Genomic DNA, 15,835 nt, shown 5'->3' on the forward strand with positions numbered 1-15,835 from the left:
TCATCATCATCATCATCAGCAGCAGCAACGATTCTGTTATGGTCGACTCTCTCGGGTGCTGACGACATTTGTGTATTTGTAAAACAAAAAATTCCACGATTTTTCGGATTAGCATATAACCGCGAGCGTCGGCCACGATTCACCGCGGCTTATATTAATAGCCCGAAAGCGTGAAAAAAAAACGTAGCGATTGATTGGCCCGATATACGCGGTGCGTTAAGCTCTGCATCTCTCTCTCTCTCTCTCTTTGCGTAACGTGACCTTGAACTTTACCTACGCCGAGGGAGTCGCCACGCAGCCTCTCGATTGTTCCACGCCCTGCGTTATATATATATATATATATATACACACACACACGCACACATAAACATACTACACTATATACAGTGAGTTCCGATATGCTGTAACGCGTATGTGTGTATACACATCGGAGCAGGTGCTTTGCCCTCGCGGCTCTGCGTCACGCGCGGATATAACAGGATCTCGTGGTCTCGGGGCGTTAGGTGTTACAAGTAACGACTCGAGATTGCAAATTAATATCTTCGATTAATATTCCGCCTGGTTATACACCTCGAGCAAACATTTGCCCCCGGGAAATTGAATTTCGAAATCTCGATCGAAGCTCTCTCGTGTTTTCTCGCGATAATATATAACAGCTCTCGCTTTCGCATTGTTTCTCTCTCTTTAAACTTGGAAACGCCCTAATTAAAAAGATTTACACCGCACCATGGTAGATATCGTATACTCCACGGCCAATTGGTATTCCGCGAGCAACGAGAAGCTCGAGTAAGCTTCGCTCTGGTTCGAAGTTTAATTATATAACGCAGCTGCCGCTGCCGCCGACGAAGAAATGATGTTGAAAAACTCGGAAAAGTTCAAACTGCCAGCAGCAGCAGCTTCTGTATTAGCTACATAAGCGGCAATCGATGTATATATAGCGAAGAGCTGTTGTACCTGACCGGAATGTCGAATGAAAGAACGTAATTTTATCTATTTAAAAAAAAAAAAAAAAAAAAAATTCGACAAGACGATCTGTCCTCCTTTTTCGTTACAGCCGCATAAACCGACGACATATAGATTATAATTCGCACGTATATAACTCTGCGCACATACATGCTGACGCTGCGCCGGGGCAAAAACGCTGACACGCCTTCTCCTCGAGCTTTCCTCGAGTGTATATCTCCGGATTCCTACGAGACGCGCTTCTTTTCGCTCTTTCATTGACGATCGCTCGCGGAGGCCCGTCACTATCGTGTGATAGTGTCAGCGCAAACTCCAGTTTCGGATGTCCGCTATGTACAGCCGTCCGACATTCGAGAGCGAGTTTATAAACTCCTGTACCTACTGAAATTCACCTCGATATCTTCTCGGAATACCGCATCACGTAAGGAGGGAAGAGTTGCTGCGGTTGGTATACATATCACGTTCTCCCTCTTTCATATCATCTCGATACGATGGTTTCCGCGTTGTGTATGCCGCGTCTGTGTAGCGTCTCGCGGCTAAATATTTAGAGACGTGCTTCGGCTGTATCTCGTCTAGACGAATAAAGCTCGGTTTTCTCTCTATATTCGTAGCGTATAGCCCGGAAGATGAGCTTCGTTTAGGAATTCGCTGAGGCGCGACTGTTTGGGAGAAAAAGGATGTCGTCTCGCTTCGCCGCTGAAGAATTGATGAGCGACAGAGTAGAAGCGATTTTTCGCTATTCCGCCGACGCATCAACAGATTTACGTAAGAAGACGCCACACGCGAACCTTTGCCAGTCACGAGTCGAAGGATTTTCCGCTTTCCTCATGAGAGTCCGTGAGTTGCAATAAGTTTGGACGTATACATACATTAAGTTTCATACAGTTGGCTCTGAGCTTATTCGCGGGGCCGCCTCGGCGCACTTGTCCAAATAACTCGACATTTCGGTAATAAAAATTGATCGCGCAAAGAATCTGAAAGTCAAGTGGAAGAGAGCCGCGAATCTGCAAGTTAAATCCAGTCGTCGTTGCCGAAATCCAGAAGAGAGAGAGAGAGAGAGAATTCCCCGCCTGCAGTTCGTCGCTCCCCCTTATACACGACGTCCGCGAGATGGCGATTCGGTGCTCGAGTCATCGCTAAACACCCATCACCGAATATCTCTGTCTCTGCGTGTTACGCGTCGGAGTAAAGAGAGAGGAAAACAAAATTTTTTTTTGCTCTACACGTTTGACCTCAGAAGACGGCAGCTGTCTATATAATATCGCGGCGCACTTGTGGCCTTCGCGCCTCTGCAGTGTGTGCGTGGATTCACCGGAGTTTTTCTGGGAGAGAGAGAGAGAGAGAGAGAGAACACTCGCGCGTGTGGCCATGAAAAATCTACTTTTCACTCGCCGGTGTTAATTCATCTCTCGTCGGTCTCGGCTAATCCCTTGCAGATCTCTCGCGAAGCTTTAGAGGAGAATAAATTATTTAATCCTGATCGTGAGAGAGAGAGAGAGATTCGTTTATATTGTTTGTGGGAAAGAGCGAAGGTCGTGGACGAGAGGAAATTGGTATACATATTTGCGCGGAAAATCCCATCCTCTCGAGAGCGGCCGTCGTATACAGTGTCGCGCGAGTGAAGTGATAGATCCGAACTTGAAAAAAAGAAAAAAAAAAGAAAGAATGAAATAAAGCGACGTTGGTTATTCATGTGACGAGGTGATTCTTTCGTTTCGATTAAGCGCAAACACCCTTGAAACGCCGCTCGCGCGCGCGCAAATGCTTTGTGATTAAAATCTTTGTAACCTTTTTTTTCTATCATTGACGTCGCCGCTGCTGCCGCCTCACGATCGACTCGTGCGTTATCCCCTATTGTCTCTCTTTCTCGACTGTTGCGCGAGTTTTCACATCGTTTGGGGGGACCTCGATGCATCTCGTTTGTGGCCTGATTAGCCCGTATCGTGTGTTGCTTTTTCTTTCAAATCAATCAAAATACGGCTTTTGTTATCGTTTCGGCTCTTATCAATTCGGCATTGTTTCAGTTGAATACGGCGCCAAATTTAAAAAAAAAAGGCAACGCAATAAAGGTCCTCGATTTTTCCCCATTATCAGCACACTATTTACGGAGTAAAAAGCTCTCGAGGGATAACGAGTCGCGCGCGGAAAACGTTTACAGCGGCGCATTATCGATCAGTCACTCTCTCTCTCTCTCTCTCTCGTGAACCCACGCAAATACACGCCAACGTATACGTATACAAGCCCACGGTGCACCGAGAGCGAACAATATTTTAAGAACTACCTGAAATCCTCCCGTGCGCCGGCAGTACACAGCGTTAAAACGGTAAACAAGAAGAGTGAGAGGGGGGGGGAGGAGAGTAGGCGAAAGGAAATTGCATGCGCACGCGAGAATAACCAGTGGCAAGCAAACTAGACGTCGCAGGATCATTACGGGAGCGAGAGAGAGAGAGAGAGAGAGAGAGAGAGAGAGAGAGAGAGAAAGAGAAGGAGAGAAGGTGGTGTATACAGGGGGGGCGAGTCCACTTAGAGGTAGTTACGCGGCATTTTAAGCCGGGGCTGAAAAGAAAACCAACTGATTGCGCGCGCGGATATAAGTAGCCTAATTTCGCATCGACGTCGTCGCGCAGCCTCTTCTTCTTCGAAAAGAGAGCCGCCGTCTTTGGTAAACATTGCTCGGACGTCAAGGGGACTTATACGCTTCGGGGTAATGGTCGGATTTCTGCCAAAAGTACACATACAAACGCGGGAATGTTTAATACACGCAGCACACACGTGCGTATTATTATTTTTCTCGCGAAACGAAAATAACGACCACCGCCTATTTAGCTGTTTTTATATTTATACAAAGAGACGCTATCGAGAGAAATGATTCGCCCTCGTGCAGCAGCAGCAGCAGCAGCAGCGGATTATTGTTATTCTTCCATATCTTCCTCTTCTCTCTTTGCGAAAGTTTTCGAATGTATATGTACACTACTGCATCATCGGCCAATAATAAAACTCCGCGAGCGATTCCACGGCGGCGTTGTTACATCCCGGAACTTTCCATTGTTCCTATAACCGCTGCGATGCTTCGCGTCTTCTTCAACATTTTTTTCGTTTTAAAAAGCAATTTGAAGACAGAGAAATCCTATATCCTCTGCCTCGCTTATACACAGCTTTATGCAACGTCGCTCCCGCCTTTCTTTCCCGATGAAGTGTGCTTGTACCGACGTCGGGGAGAGAAAGTGGTCTGTCTGCTTTTTACGGCCCGGTTACACACACACACACACATACACCCCGTCGACTTTCTTTATGTACTTCGCGTGCTACTGCGCTGTATGTACAGCTGATTTTCGATAATTTAAGGGACGTTCGAAGACCAAATTTAGTCGGGCTGTTTGAGCTCGCACTTGACTTCGAGACTTCATTTAAACGACACTCGAAAGCAGGGGGTGAACGGGTCTCAATTCGCAAAAATTTCTGGCGCGAAATTTGAATTCTCAACTCGATGGCGAGGCCGAAACAACCTCCGTTATATTTGCATTCGCCGTCGTCGGGGAGAGATACAACCCAGAGTCGTTGTCAAGCGATAAATCCTCTCTTAACATTCTCGTCCGCAGCGTAGAAAAATATCATCTCTCCGACGACGACGAGTCCGAAAGAGTCGAGAGCAATTGCTAAAGCTGCTCCATCACGGCGGAATTCGCGTTTCATTTGGCCCGGCTGCACCCGACGCCTCTCTCTCTCTCCCTCATATAAAACAAACGGCCCCGCCTGTGTATATCTATAGACAGCGAAGTCGCGGCGGCGGCGAGCGAAAGAGAGAAAAAGGACGGCAAAAAATACCGGAGGGAGAGGACAGCGATATCCGCCAAGGTCACCTTCCGGCAACCCTCTCCTTTCTCCCCCCTTGTGTCTTCTGCAGTGTGATATACCAAGGGAGTAGAGCCGCGGCGAGATGCACGAAAAAAAAAAAACAGATATACACAGTATGTTGACCTATGACTCGAATTTATTATGTTTCACGCACCGAATATAAGTAGTGCGTGTATTAACCTTACGTAAACGAGGCGCTGGTTCAGCAGCGTGATTGAAATTCTTGAAAATCTATCGGCGATCTCAGCGCGCGATAACGAATTGTCGTGTTCTACGCGCGCTCTTGTTTGATTACAGCCGCGATAACGATCTTTGCGCTTATACTCGCGAAACAAATTCTTTTTTCTCGAGTGCAGAAGCCACTTGGCGTTAGGTAAGCGCTGGAGGAGGAAAATTCAATCGTGAGAAAATTACGAAACCATCACTCTCTCGAGTATGTGTATGTACAGTATATAATACGCGAAACTCTCGGGGCCTGATAGCAGAGCGGCTACACGAACTCTTTAAGGTTCTCTCTCTCTCTCTCTCTCTCTCTCTCTCTCTCTCTCTTTCTCTCTCTCTGCTCGAGGCCGATAACATCAGCTGCTCGCGGCGGCGGCATAGGCGAGAGAGTTTATGTTGTGAATTATCTTACTATTATTGGTACAAGTGACTCATCACGAGAGAGGAGCCCCGGTTGGAAACTCGCGATTTAATCTGATGCGCTGCGTGAAAAAACAAGTGTCATCGTCGAAAATTCGCTGCCGCCAAGCTGATGGTAAACAACAACGAAATAATCTCCCGCTAAATTTCGCGGTTGGTCATCCTCCCTCCCGATATCGACCACCGAAATATATAAGTGGAAAAAAAAATATATTCGCTTGCAAGGGGGGACAGCTGCTGCTGCTATGTATACAAGTACACAGTGTGAGGCAGGGCGCGGTTGCCATGCCGCGACGATCGAATTTTTCACCCACGGCTCAGCTGATGCAGAGTCTGTATATATATATATATTTTTCCTTTGCGTCTGGTCAGGTCTGCAAGAGCCGACATATGCGACTGTGTGTGTGTGTGTATGTGATGTGTTTGTTTTCAATTGTGAATTCTAATTCATACCGCGCGGTTCTATTCTCGTTCCTAATGTATTCAGTGTTTTGGTTGCGACGACGACGACGACTTTCGCTCTTATATATAGTCTACACACTCCGTGATTCATAGATCGAGCGATAATTATTCCAGCCCTCGGCGCGCGGATATACTCGAGTGAATGAATGTAAGAAAAAGAGAGAGAGAGAGAGAGAGAGAGAGGAAGGTTCGCGCGGGAAACGGAATTACTCGAACGCGAAATCGACCTATGTATTTTTTTTTTTTTTAAAGCAATAAAAGAAAATCGATGCATATAACACGCTCCGATCGCGTCGTGATTTTCCAACAACGAGTGCTATAACACTGCAGGCACAGTTTGTTATACGTAGGTATATCGGCTGTACTCGCGGAGCCACTCGATCCAATTTATTTTATTTCCTTCCTTTCGAAATAACGCCGCGCGCGCTCGTCGGATCCATCTCGAATTCGCGTTTTCTCTTTCGCTATCTGCATCCATCCATCTATCGATCTGTCCCCTTTTGCGGCAATCCAAAATCTACTCGATACGCATACGTACAAATCACGCGAACTCTGCAAAAAAAAAAAAAAAATAGAAAAGAACAGAGTCTCTGCAGCACAGGTGAGAGAGAGAGAGAGAGAGAGAGAGAGAGAGAGAAAATAGAGAAAAAAAATAATTACCGAAGAGAGCTGACTCTACAGCCGGTGGTGCGGCGGCTCGACATTGCGGGTCGAGAGGTCGCTGCTCAGCGGCGAGGAAAAAGCTCCCGCAACCGGGGGTAAACAAAGGAGGCGATCGCGGAGTGAGTGTATTGTTTATTTAAAACGATGTATAGATATAGGTGCGTTGTGCGCTGTGATAATGTAATAGAGACACAGGGAAGGTCCCGCATCGATATAATGTACGAAGGGGGTGCCAACAGCGCATATATAGGCGCCAACGGCGAAGGAGGATCGAAACTCGCTCTCGGGACGACGTTGGAGACCTTGACGCTACTGGCGCCGTGCGGCTCGCGCTCAAGGGGGAGAGAACACCATCGAGGGGTGGCTTTTCTGTGTGTTATGTACGTGCGTGTAGTGTACTCTCTGGATCCTTGAATTTAGAGGATTTTTTTCGCCTCCGTGTATATGTATAGATCGACCTGGGGGATATACGAGACGAGGCTTTTTTCGGCGCTGATTCGCGTATCGATTGGTCTGGGATTGTGCGAGGAGCTTTATAATTTCTTGGCTTTTGTAAGGTGACTTCGTATAGGCGGGGCGAAATAGTCTAGGATACTTTTGGCAAAACTGTGTCTGGTAACGCGAGGGCAGGACGAGTTTTTCTTGTATGCTAATTTTCGGGGGGAGAAAAAGCGCTGAACTTGGTGTAAAAATATATATGATCAAGAGGAAAACTGAAATTGGTTAGACGAATAACAACTTTTTTACACGAATTTTATAGTGTGCCGCGCCGGAAACGTTTAATAATATTTTTTCCGGGTAGAAGTAACTATCGCTTTGAACGTTATCGTATAGACGATTGTAAAAAAAAAAAATCGATACTTCTATACACCGCGAAATCGTTGTGTGACACGCTGCTCGCGAACCATAAAAATACTCGATAGAAATATCAATTTCTCTATCCACCCGCAATTGCTTATAGCCTCAAATGGCTTTTCTCCGCGAGCTTCTCTTCTCTCTCTCTCTTTATATAACGTCTAAATTTGTTTCGACGGCGGAGCATTCGAGGAAGGACCGACAGGACTGGATTGTTTGGCATCAGCCTTTTGCCGCAATGTTGCTAAGTGCGACTCTGTGCAGTGTGCACACACATTAATTGCGGTAATGCGTAGTTTTCAATACATCCACTCTTCACTATACATATAGCGCTATATAGATTTGTTTAAAAAAAGCCGCACACGCCGACGTTTAATCAAACGCTAAAAACAGACTTGAGCGCGAGTTTTTTTTCTCCCGCGACTCGTCTCGAAGAATCTGCGCGTATAAATGTTTAAATAAAACGTATATGAAAGCGTCCCTTCGATGACCGCCGCCGCCGCCGCCGCCGGTGCGAGTCGTTGGTATATCTATCGAATGCATAAATACCTTTGGCTTCGGTGCCCAGGTATTTTCCTTCGCGTTTATAACTCGCACGCGTGAGGGAGAGAGATGTATATTCGCGGAATAAAATAACTTTCTCTGTAACCTTTCGCTATTTCGAGATAGACGGATCTCCTTGCGCGATATGAAGTTTGTCGTTTTTCCGGACAAAGTTGCGCGCTGGATTGTTTTTAAAGCAAACAGATCGATCAATCCGTTCGCTCTGGAGATTAATAAAATATATATATCTATATCTGTATACAGCGCCGTTTGGATTTCCTCGATATCCGCGGGGCGTTTTCTTATTTTTTAAACAAACAATCGGCGCTCGAAAAATATACTTTTGTCGTATGTGAATGGAAGTTTCATTTCGTACATCGCGAGCTATAAATACAAGTACGCATGAACAGTACGAATTACAACGAAGGATCTAATTAAGCAAAAGCTACGCGTTATGCAACCGCGAAATCCGACAGATTCGCACCGGCCAACGCGTCAATTAAAGTACGCGTGCAACACCTGCATCACAATATAACATCGGTCGGTGCATATGTAGCTTCTCTCTCTCTCTCTCTCTGCCAACAAAATAGCCGGTGACGCATATTACGCGACACTCGAACGGCCTTGAGGCCGGAAAGATTATTATTTACACGCGTCGCGCGCGGTCTCGTGAGAAGTCTCTTTTATATTATGTCAGCGCGCGAAATTCAAATATGTGTAATAATCTGCAGCGCGAAATTAATTGCGACGTGTTTGTGGAATTATTTTACTGCTGCACTGCGGTGCGCTGGTGTACACAATCAATTATGCTATAGAATTTGCGGCCGTGAAACTTTTCGCGCGCGTGTGCCGGGAGAGATGGAAAAACTCCGCGGAACGAGGGATTGGCTTCGCCTCTATGCAAATTCGACTGCTGCGTATATTTATGTAGCTAGTGCGATAGGGGATCGCGGCTTTTTCTGGATTTGTTCCGACCTGAAATTCCCGGCGAAAGTGTTAGCGTTCGTTACCCTTGTAATGATATCCGCACGATGCGATTGTTAAATTGACGCGCTCCTTTGCTTCCAACTTTTGGAAAAACGGCTGTACATAGGAGCCTCAAAAAATTAATTAATTAATTAGTTATCGGTACCGTCTTTGCGCGGAAGTGAGCTGGGCAGCACTTATCAACAGAATCCCAGGGGAAAAGAATACTTCAAAAATTTATTTTGGGTTAGATCAGATCGATCGGTTATTGTTTATTTTAGCCGAGGTTGGACGCTCGGAAGGAAAGCATACTTTTAACCATCTTTCGCATGATGTCCAGCCGACTTCCCCGCGAAAATTCTACCGTTATCTACGTCCTGTAATTTTTTTAAAGTCATCAAAGCCCTCGTTTATCCAGAATTTCCCGAAGAGCCGATTTTTTCCAACGCAATATAATGATATATACTTTATGCCGAGCTGATGGCGAAAAGTGGTAAAACTCGCAAGCACGCCTTTTTTCTCTTATGCAACTGCGAAAAGTATTTTTCCAAGAGACAATCTCAACGCAACCGAAGAAACACGATTTCTTACAATGTATTGATCAAAATTATATACCTATGACGTTTTCAGCAGCACGAATAATTCCACGTATAATTATAATTTCGATAACTACAAACCCGCACAGTATCGTAGTTTCCTCAATCCACAATAACGAATATCCATCGGAGTCTCGATTGCGCAACAAGCTACACACACACACACAGCGCATTAGCATACATATTCATCTCTCTCGATAGTGTGTACAGCACACATAGGCGCTGGTATACGCTGGCGCAGAGAACTGCGCCGTAATACAAGTTGTTTGTTGCATGCGTAGTTTTCACGGCCGACCGACCGGCCGGCGAAGCGTTATGTGCATCGATCGCTATGCAGCGCCGCCTATACACACCGTCGTAGCTTCCTTTTTACACGCACGTCCGAGAAGCTACCCGCGGGAAAAAGTGAAAATCGAATAATCAACGACCGGCTGGTTTACTTATTCGTAAAGGTCTCTCTCTCTCTCTCTCTCTCTCTCTCTTTCGTGGCCTTGGCTCGTGAATTTTATCGAGTAGCGCATAACAAGCATTGATTTTTATTTAGGTATATGTGTAGGGAAAAAATGAGGGGGAGGGAGTAATGATACACGTGGACGTTTTTCAAATTCTTTGAAGAGCTTTTAACGAGAGAGAGAGAGAGAGAGAGAGAGAGTCGACCCTTGTTTCATGGAAAATGCATAATGTATATAGGTGACTGTACGCGTAGTTCCTTAAATATATCTTTACTAAAACGCACACGAAATGTAAATCGGATCAATTCTCTGTCGCACATACGTCAATCCCTCATGAGATATAAACGTCAGAGAGTAGGGAGAAAAAAAAGGAAGAACCATCGCGCAGATAATAACGAATACATCTCTCTTTCTGATTGCAGCAACCCACGAGCTTCGCGCAACATGGCGGAGAAGCAGCGCCGAGACAACCTCAATACCCAAATCGCGACGATGGCGTCGCTGGTACCGACGGTCTCCAACGGCGGCTCGCGAAAGAAAGACAAGATCTCGGTGCTCAGGCTGACCGCCGCCCACCTCAGGGTCGCCTACAGTAAGTATCCATCGCTACACGACGTCCCATTCATACATACACGCGCACCTCCTCCTCCGCTTCCACTTGTCCGTCTCTAAAAATAAACGTCCGCGCGGCTTGCGGCCAATTACACGGGAACCAAAATAATGCGACCAGACGACGCCGCCGCCGTGGATATACATAAATATATGTGAATGGGTATATCTCTCTGGTATGTACTACATAACGGCTCTGATTTTTGCAGCTTTGGGCGTCCCGAGCAACGAGTTTCTTCCGAGGCAGTTCAACGACATCGACCTCGAGAACTGCCTGATAGACGTAAGTCCCCATCGACTTGTTGGCGAATTAGTATTCGAAGAAACGCCATATAAAATCCGCTTCATTGTCAGTCCACGTATACTCGACCGTCCGTCTCTATCTTTAGGCTAGACTAAACTCGCTTATATAGCCTCGATGTACGCGCGCCTACCTGAGGGATAACTTTCGAATACGAATGTACCTCCTAATATACTTTCCATTTTCTCGCGCGCGCGCGCGCGCGCGACTTCCTACACACGCGGAAGACTCGCTGGCGATTTACGAGCGGATCTTCCGCCTGAATATTCATGCCCGGTTCGAGAATTATATATTGATAACTCGCGCACGGGGCCAATTCCTATGATAATCCCATGGACGTGCGCGCACCGGCGAGCCGAGCGAGTATACGCGCACTGACAATGTCGCGCGAAAAAAAAAAGAAAAAAAAGGAAGACAAGAGAAAAGAAACTGACGTGTATCGAACAAAAATTTCAGAACCTGGCAGGGAGCACGAGTTTTCTCCTGGTGGTCACAACCACCGGCAAGATAATTTACATCAGCCGGCACGTGGAGCAGCATCTCGGCCACGAACAGGTAAATCTTTCACGCTCTGACCTACTTTTAACTCTCTCTCTCCCTCAAAAACTCTCGCATACGCCCATACACAGCCGGCGAGCTTTCCGCAAAACGAATAAACGGCGAGTTCATCATGTTCATCTCGCGGGATTTTAATTAATATCACGAGAGAGTAAACGCGTCGCGCGCGCGCGGGATCGGTTTTTTTTTTATAAACGCTGTGGATGTGTGTGTGTGTGTGTGTGTGTGATTAATTTTCATTCGCGATTAATTTCAGCCCGAAATCACCTCCGCAGCCGTGTATTTCGCGAACAGCCGATTACCGCGGGCTGCGCGCATGCAGCTCGCCTTGATTGACGCCGTTATGATTTGCGCCCCGACTGTTAATCAACGCGCGCGAGAGAGTAATTACGCCGAGGTTCGCTTAAGGAAATTAACCCTTTGGGAGAGGCGCGGCTGCTGCGGTGGTCGCGTTCGTGGAAAATCCTGCGAGCGCGTGAATCCTAATATAACTGATTGAAGAAGAAAACGCACGAGTTTATCAAGAGCTCTAGGCTAAAGACACGCAAGGATATCGCGGAAGGTTATCAGCCGGGTAAAGTCAGGCTGGTCCTCTATGCACGAGCGCCAACAGCAGCAACAGTCGGGAATTATCGATCAAATTCCAGGCAAATGCAGCAGCAGCATCCCGAGCGGCTCCCATGGCAACCTTTCTATGCAAGCTCTCCCGGACTGCGCATCTCTCTCTCTCTCTCGCTCTTTCCGCACGCGCGACCGTTCGCGGATATTTGTTTCCTCGTTCGAGAGGCTGCTGCTGCTGCTACTACTTTTTTGTGTCGCGTTATGAGGCTGCAGACTGCAGCGCGACACCTTGTCTCCTCGATGCACGCGAATTTTCATCCGTCTCACCGAAACCTTTTTTTTCCTCAACTCTTATATCCTCGAGCGATCGATTACGCGCTCGAGTTATCGCGGTGCCTGATTTCCCGAAGAGGCTGTACAATTGAACGAGCTCTATTTAAGCTCTAATAAGTATAGTCGAATGCGTAAAGAGCCGCGGTTTCGGCTTGTTTTTAAAGCGGAGAATCGGGGGAGAGATAAGCCGCACAATCAGAGATCTCATTGTAGCCGACGACACGCTGGGAAAACAAGGATCTCCAGCGCCTTTTTCCCTCTTTATACATCAATGATATACGTGTGCGCGTATCGCCTACGCTGTAGACGGACACGCGTGTTTGCGTGTATATAAAAAACGACGATTATTTCGCGCACGTGTTGGAATTTTTTCACAAGGATGCGCTTCCGCTTGGTTTTTCAGATCGACCTCATCGGCGACTCCCTTTACAATTACACGTACGAGAAGGACCACGAAGAACTGACTCGTGGCCTGACACCGGACCAAAGCTGCATGATCGGAACGAGCATACTCGGGGCGTCGGACTCGTTAGAGGACAGCTCCAACTCTTCGGATGATAGCGCTGTGAGGCCGGAGTACAGCAACTTCAAGACTCAGAGACGGAGTTTCAACATACGTATGACACAGCGAACGAATTCGCGACGGGAAACTCCGCAGTACGAGTACGTGCTGGTCTCGGGTGTCCTGAGACTGGCGAACGAGTGCAGGGCCAAGGAACGACCGAAATTGGGTGAGATTTTCTCTCTTTTTGCAATTGCTTGGAATAACGCGAGGTACTATATAATTGTGCGGAAATAAAACGCAATTTGAACTGTACACTTTGCTGCAGTGTGTAATTTGAAAAATCGATCGAGGCTCGTGTTTTACAGCGATTCCGTTGAATATTGCACACCTCGCGCGTTGCTTTGAAAGATGTGCTGCGCTTTTTTCAAAAAGGCTTCTGTGTACTTGAATCGAAATAAAATAAGATAAAATTGTTGCAGCTGAAAACAGTTCCACGAGTAACGACATAATCTTCGTCGGCACCGCCCGGCTGCTGAAGAAACGTTCGATCACAGAGCTATCCGTATTGGAGGCGAATAAAAACGAGTACTTCACTCGTCACCTTCCTGATGGCAGAATCATCTTCTGCGATCATCGTATATCGATTATCGCAGGATACATGTCCGACGAGGTGTCCGGAACAAGTGCATTTAAATTCATGCACAAGGAAGACGTCAGGTGGACCATCGTGGCGCTTAGAGAGAGTGAGTTCTACATTGTATTTTTATTTTGCACACGCCCTGAGGTAGATTACGAGTCATGTTGTATAAACATGGCAAAGAGCCATTGTCTCGCTTGGCATTTATGCTTTTTACGACTTATTCAAATCTATCGCTATCATGGCGTAAGACGCTCGGTTGTTAAATTACAATGAATTTTTTTCTTCACAGTGTACGATGGTGGAAAGAATTACGGCTCATCGTGTTACCGTCTCATGACTAAAACCGGCGATTACATTTATCTGAGAACGCACGGATATCTCGAGTACGACGAGTCTGCGAACTGTATTACATCGTTTGTTTGCATCAATACCTTAACAACGTAAGACAATGCTGATTTAATTTTTCAAAGCTTTTCGATACGATTGTAAACGTTAACGACGTTTTATCGAATTACAGAGAAGAAGAAGGCGAGATATTGATAGCTGAGATGAAGAAGAGATTCTCTGCGATCACTAGTAAAGCGGCTAAAGTCATCCGAGATGATGGATTCGTAAGTACACTCGTATCTTTGGAGATTAATCGCGCACGCACCTTGATCCATATTGCACAATAACAGGCAATTGCATTCTCGATTAGGAATCGGAATCCGAGTGCTCGAGTACGAGCCATCTTGTGGAAAACATAGATGATTCATCCCAGTTGGAAGACGCAGTTGCTCACTTGCTTGGTGACTTGCCGCAGCCGGTCATCGAAGATCGAGACTCGCCGGCGCCATTGCCAAACAGTCAGTTGGTCAAGGCAGCCATCTACTCGCAGGGTTTGCCCCCAGCCTTGATCCAAGCTAACAAAATAGGCATCAAAGACATAACCAATGCCTACGCTTCGTTCGGCAAAGGAGGCAAGGGTGACAAGAACGGAAAAGGCAACCGACCTTCCGGCGGAAAAAAATATATAGACAACGGGCAGAATAATCATGCTCAGACTAGTTGCAAAAGCGTCAAGATGTACGGAGAAAAGAAAATGCCAGAACTGGAAGATCCTTCAAGTCCTGTAGCTATTCTGAATAATCGAGCTTTGGTTCCAATCGCGGAGAAAGGTACCGCTTGGAATTCTCACGCTTACCGTAATTGAAATTAATTTGTGCGAGATATAGATGATAATGGTATATAACTCTTACATTGATTTACTTTTCAGTTTTCCCGCCTGCGAGCGACGTGGACGAGTTGGATCCTGATTTTCGAGTTGTGGCCACTCTTGAGCTACCTCCCATCCCTAAATCGGAACGGAATCCACCACCAAACTTTCCTTCGACGTTTGAGATGAAAGAGCTTTACACTGAAGGACCCTCCATAAACGCCAATGACGATCTAGTAAGAAACAATTATTTTATCTATAATCTAAGGCCACTGATCGTCACACCACTTTAATGTGTTAAATAAATTTTCCAGCAGCCACCGCTGCCACAGCAAAAGCCGCGACAGCAAACGGGCTTAAAAAGACCATATGAACATCTCAACAACACAAATAACATTAGTCCGAAAAAAAGAAGTGCAAACAATGTCGAAAATATTGTCAATATCTCCGATAGCATACCATGCGTGAATGGAGAATATTCAGCAGCATATGCTCCAGTGCAGCCAATGACATTGACGACAGAAATACAAGAGGTCCAGTCGGACTTCAAACAACTTGAGGCTAATGAAATATCCATAGCCTTGACAGAAAATCAATTTATCGATTTTCAAGATATGGCGGATGATCAATTGTTAAACTCAGCAATTGAAAACAACCCTGGTAAATAATTCTTTTAAAAATTTTCATAATTTACTTTTTTTAGAGACTGTCTAATTTTTTTATGTTTTTTTTTCAGCTATCATTAAGTTGTTTTCCAACATACCACCTACGATAAATCTCGAAGGTAAATGTCAAGTCAATGAGATTTTTTCTCAATACCTTTTTATTAGTAATTTACTATACACTTTAATTTATTTTACAGAAACAGAAGTAGAAGATCAAAATGCTCACCAGTATCCTACTAGTGATGTAAGAATTTTTTCTTGCTAAAATAATTGTTTTAAACATCAGTAATGATTATAAAAGATATAAAAATGAAACGCTTTTTGTAGCAAGGCGTCGTTGTTGAGAATGAAGTAAGGCGTGCACATTTACAATTAGCAGACAGCATGTCTTCTTGTGAATCACAGTTCAGCGACGGAGAAGACTCGGCTATCGCAACTAAATGCGATAGTTTCATAGAAGGACATGTAATA

The 15,835-nt window shown here is 45.8% G+C and overlaps 1 protein-coding gene across 12 annotated transcripts in view; it reads left to right on the forward strand.

Moving 5' to 3' along the window:
- LOC100123168 (neuronal PAS domain-containing protein 2) overlaps positions 1-15,835 on the forward strand; it is a 40,012-nt gene that overhangs the window by 20,227 nt on the left and 3,950 nt on the right. For 7 of the 12 annotated variants that reach the window (XM_008217176.4, XM_008217175.4, XM_032596022.1 and 4 more), the window contains 13 exons: positions 10,420-10,589; positions 10,816-10,889; positions 11,364-11,462; positions 12,763-13,090; positions 13,344-13,607; positions 13,794-13,944; positions 14,022-14,115; positions 14,202-14,688; positions 14,760-14,935; positions 15,014-15,359; positions 15,436-15,483; positions 15,562-15,608; positions 15,692-15,829. In XM_008217176.4, the coding sequence (XP_008215398.1) occupies positions 10,420-10,589; positions 10,816-10,889; positions 11,364-11,462; positions 12,763-13,090; positions 13,344-13,607; positions 13,794-13,944; positions 14,022-14,115; positions 14,202-14,688; positions 14,760-14,935; positions 15,014-15,359; positions 15,436-15,483; positions 15,562-15,608; positions 15,692-15,829 (2,422 nt within the window). The remainder of the gene's footprint in view (positions 1-10,419; positions 10,590-10,815; positions 10,890-11,363; positions 11,463-12,762; positions 13,091-13,343; positions 13,608-13,793; positions 13,945-14,021; positions 14,116-14,201; positions 14,689-14,759; positions 14,936-15,013; positions 15,360-15,435; positions 15,484-15,561; positions 15,609-15,691; positions 15,830-15,835) is intronic. The other 5 variants (XM_032596026.1, XM_032596024.1, XM_032596025.1 and 2 more) reach the window with 2 other exon arrangements.

Source organism: Nasonia vitripennis, chromosome 1 (genome assembly GCF_009193385.2).
Source record: "Nasonia vitripennis strain AsymCx chromosome 1, Nvit_psr_1.1, whole genome shotgun sequence".
NCBI classification, from domain to species: Eukaryota; Metazoa; Arthropoda; class Insecta; order Hymenoptera; family Pteromalidae; genus Nasonia; species Nasonia vitripennis.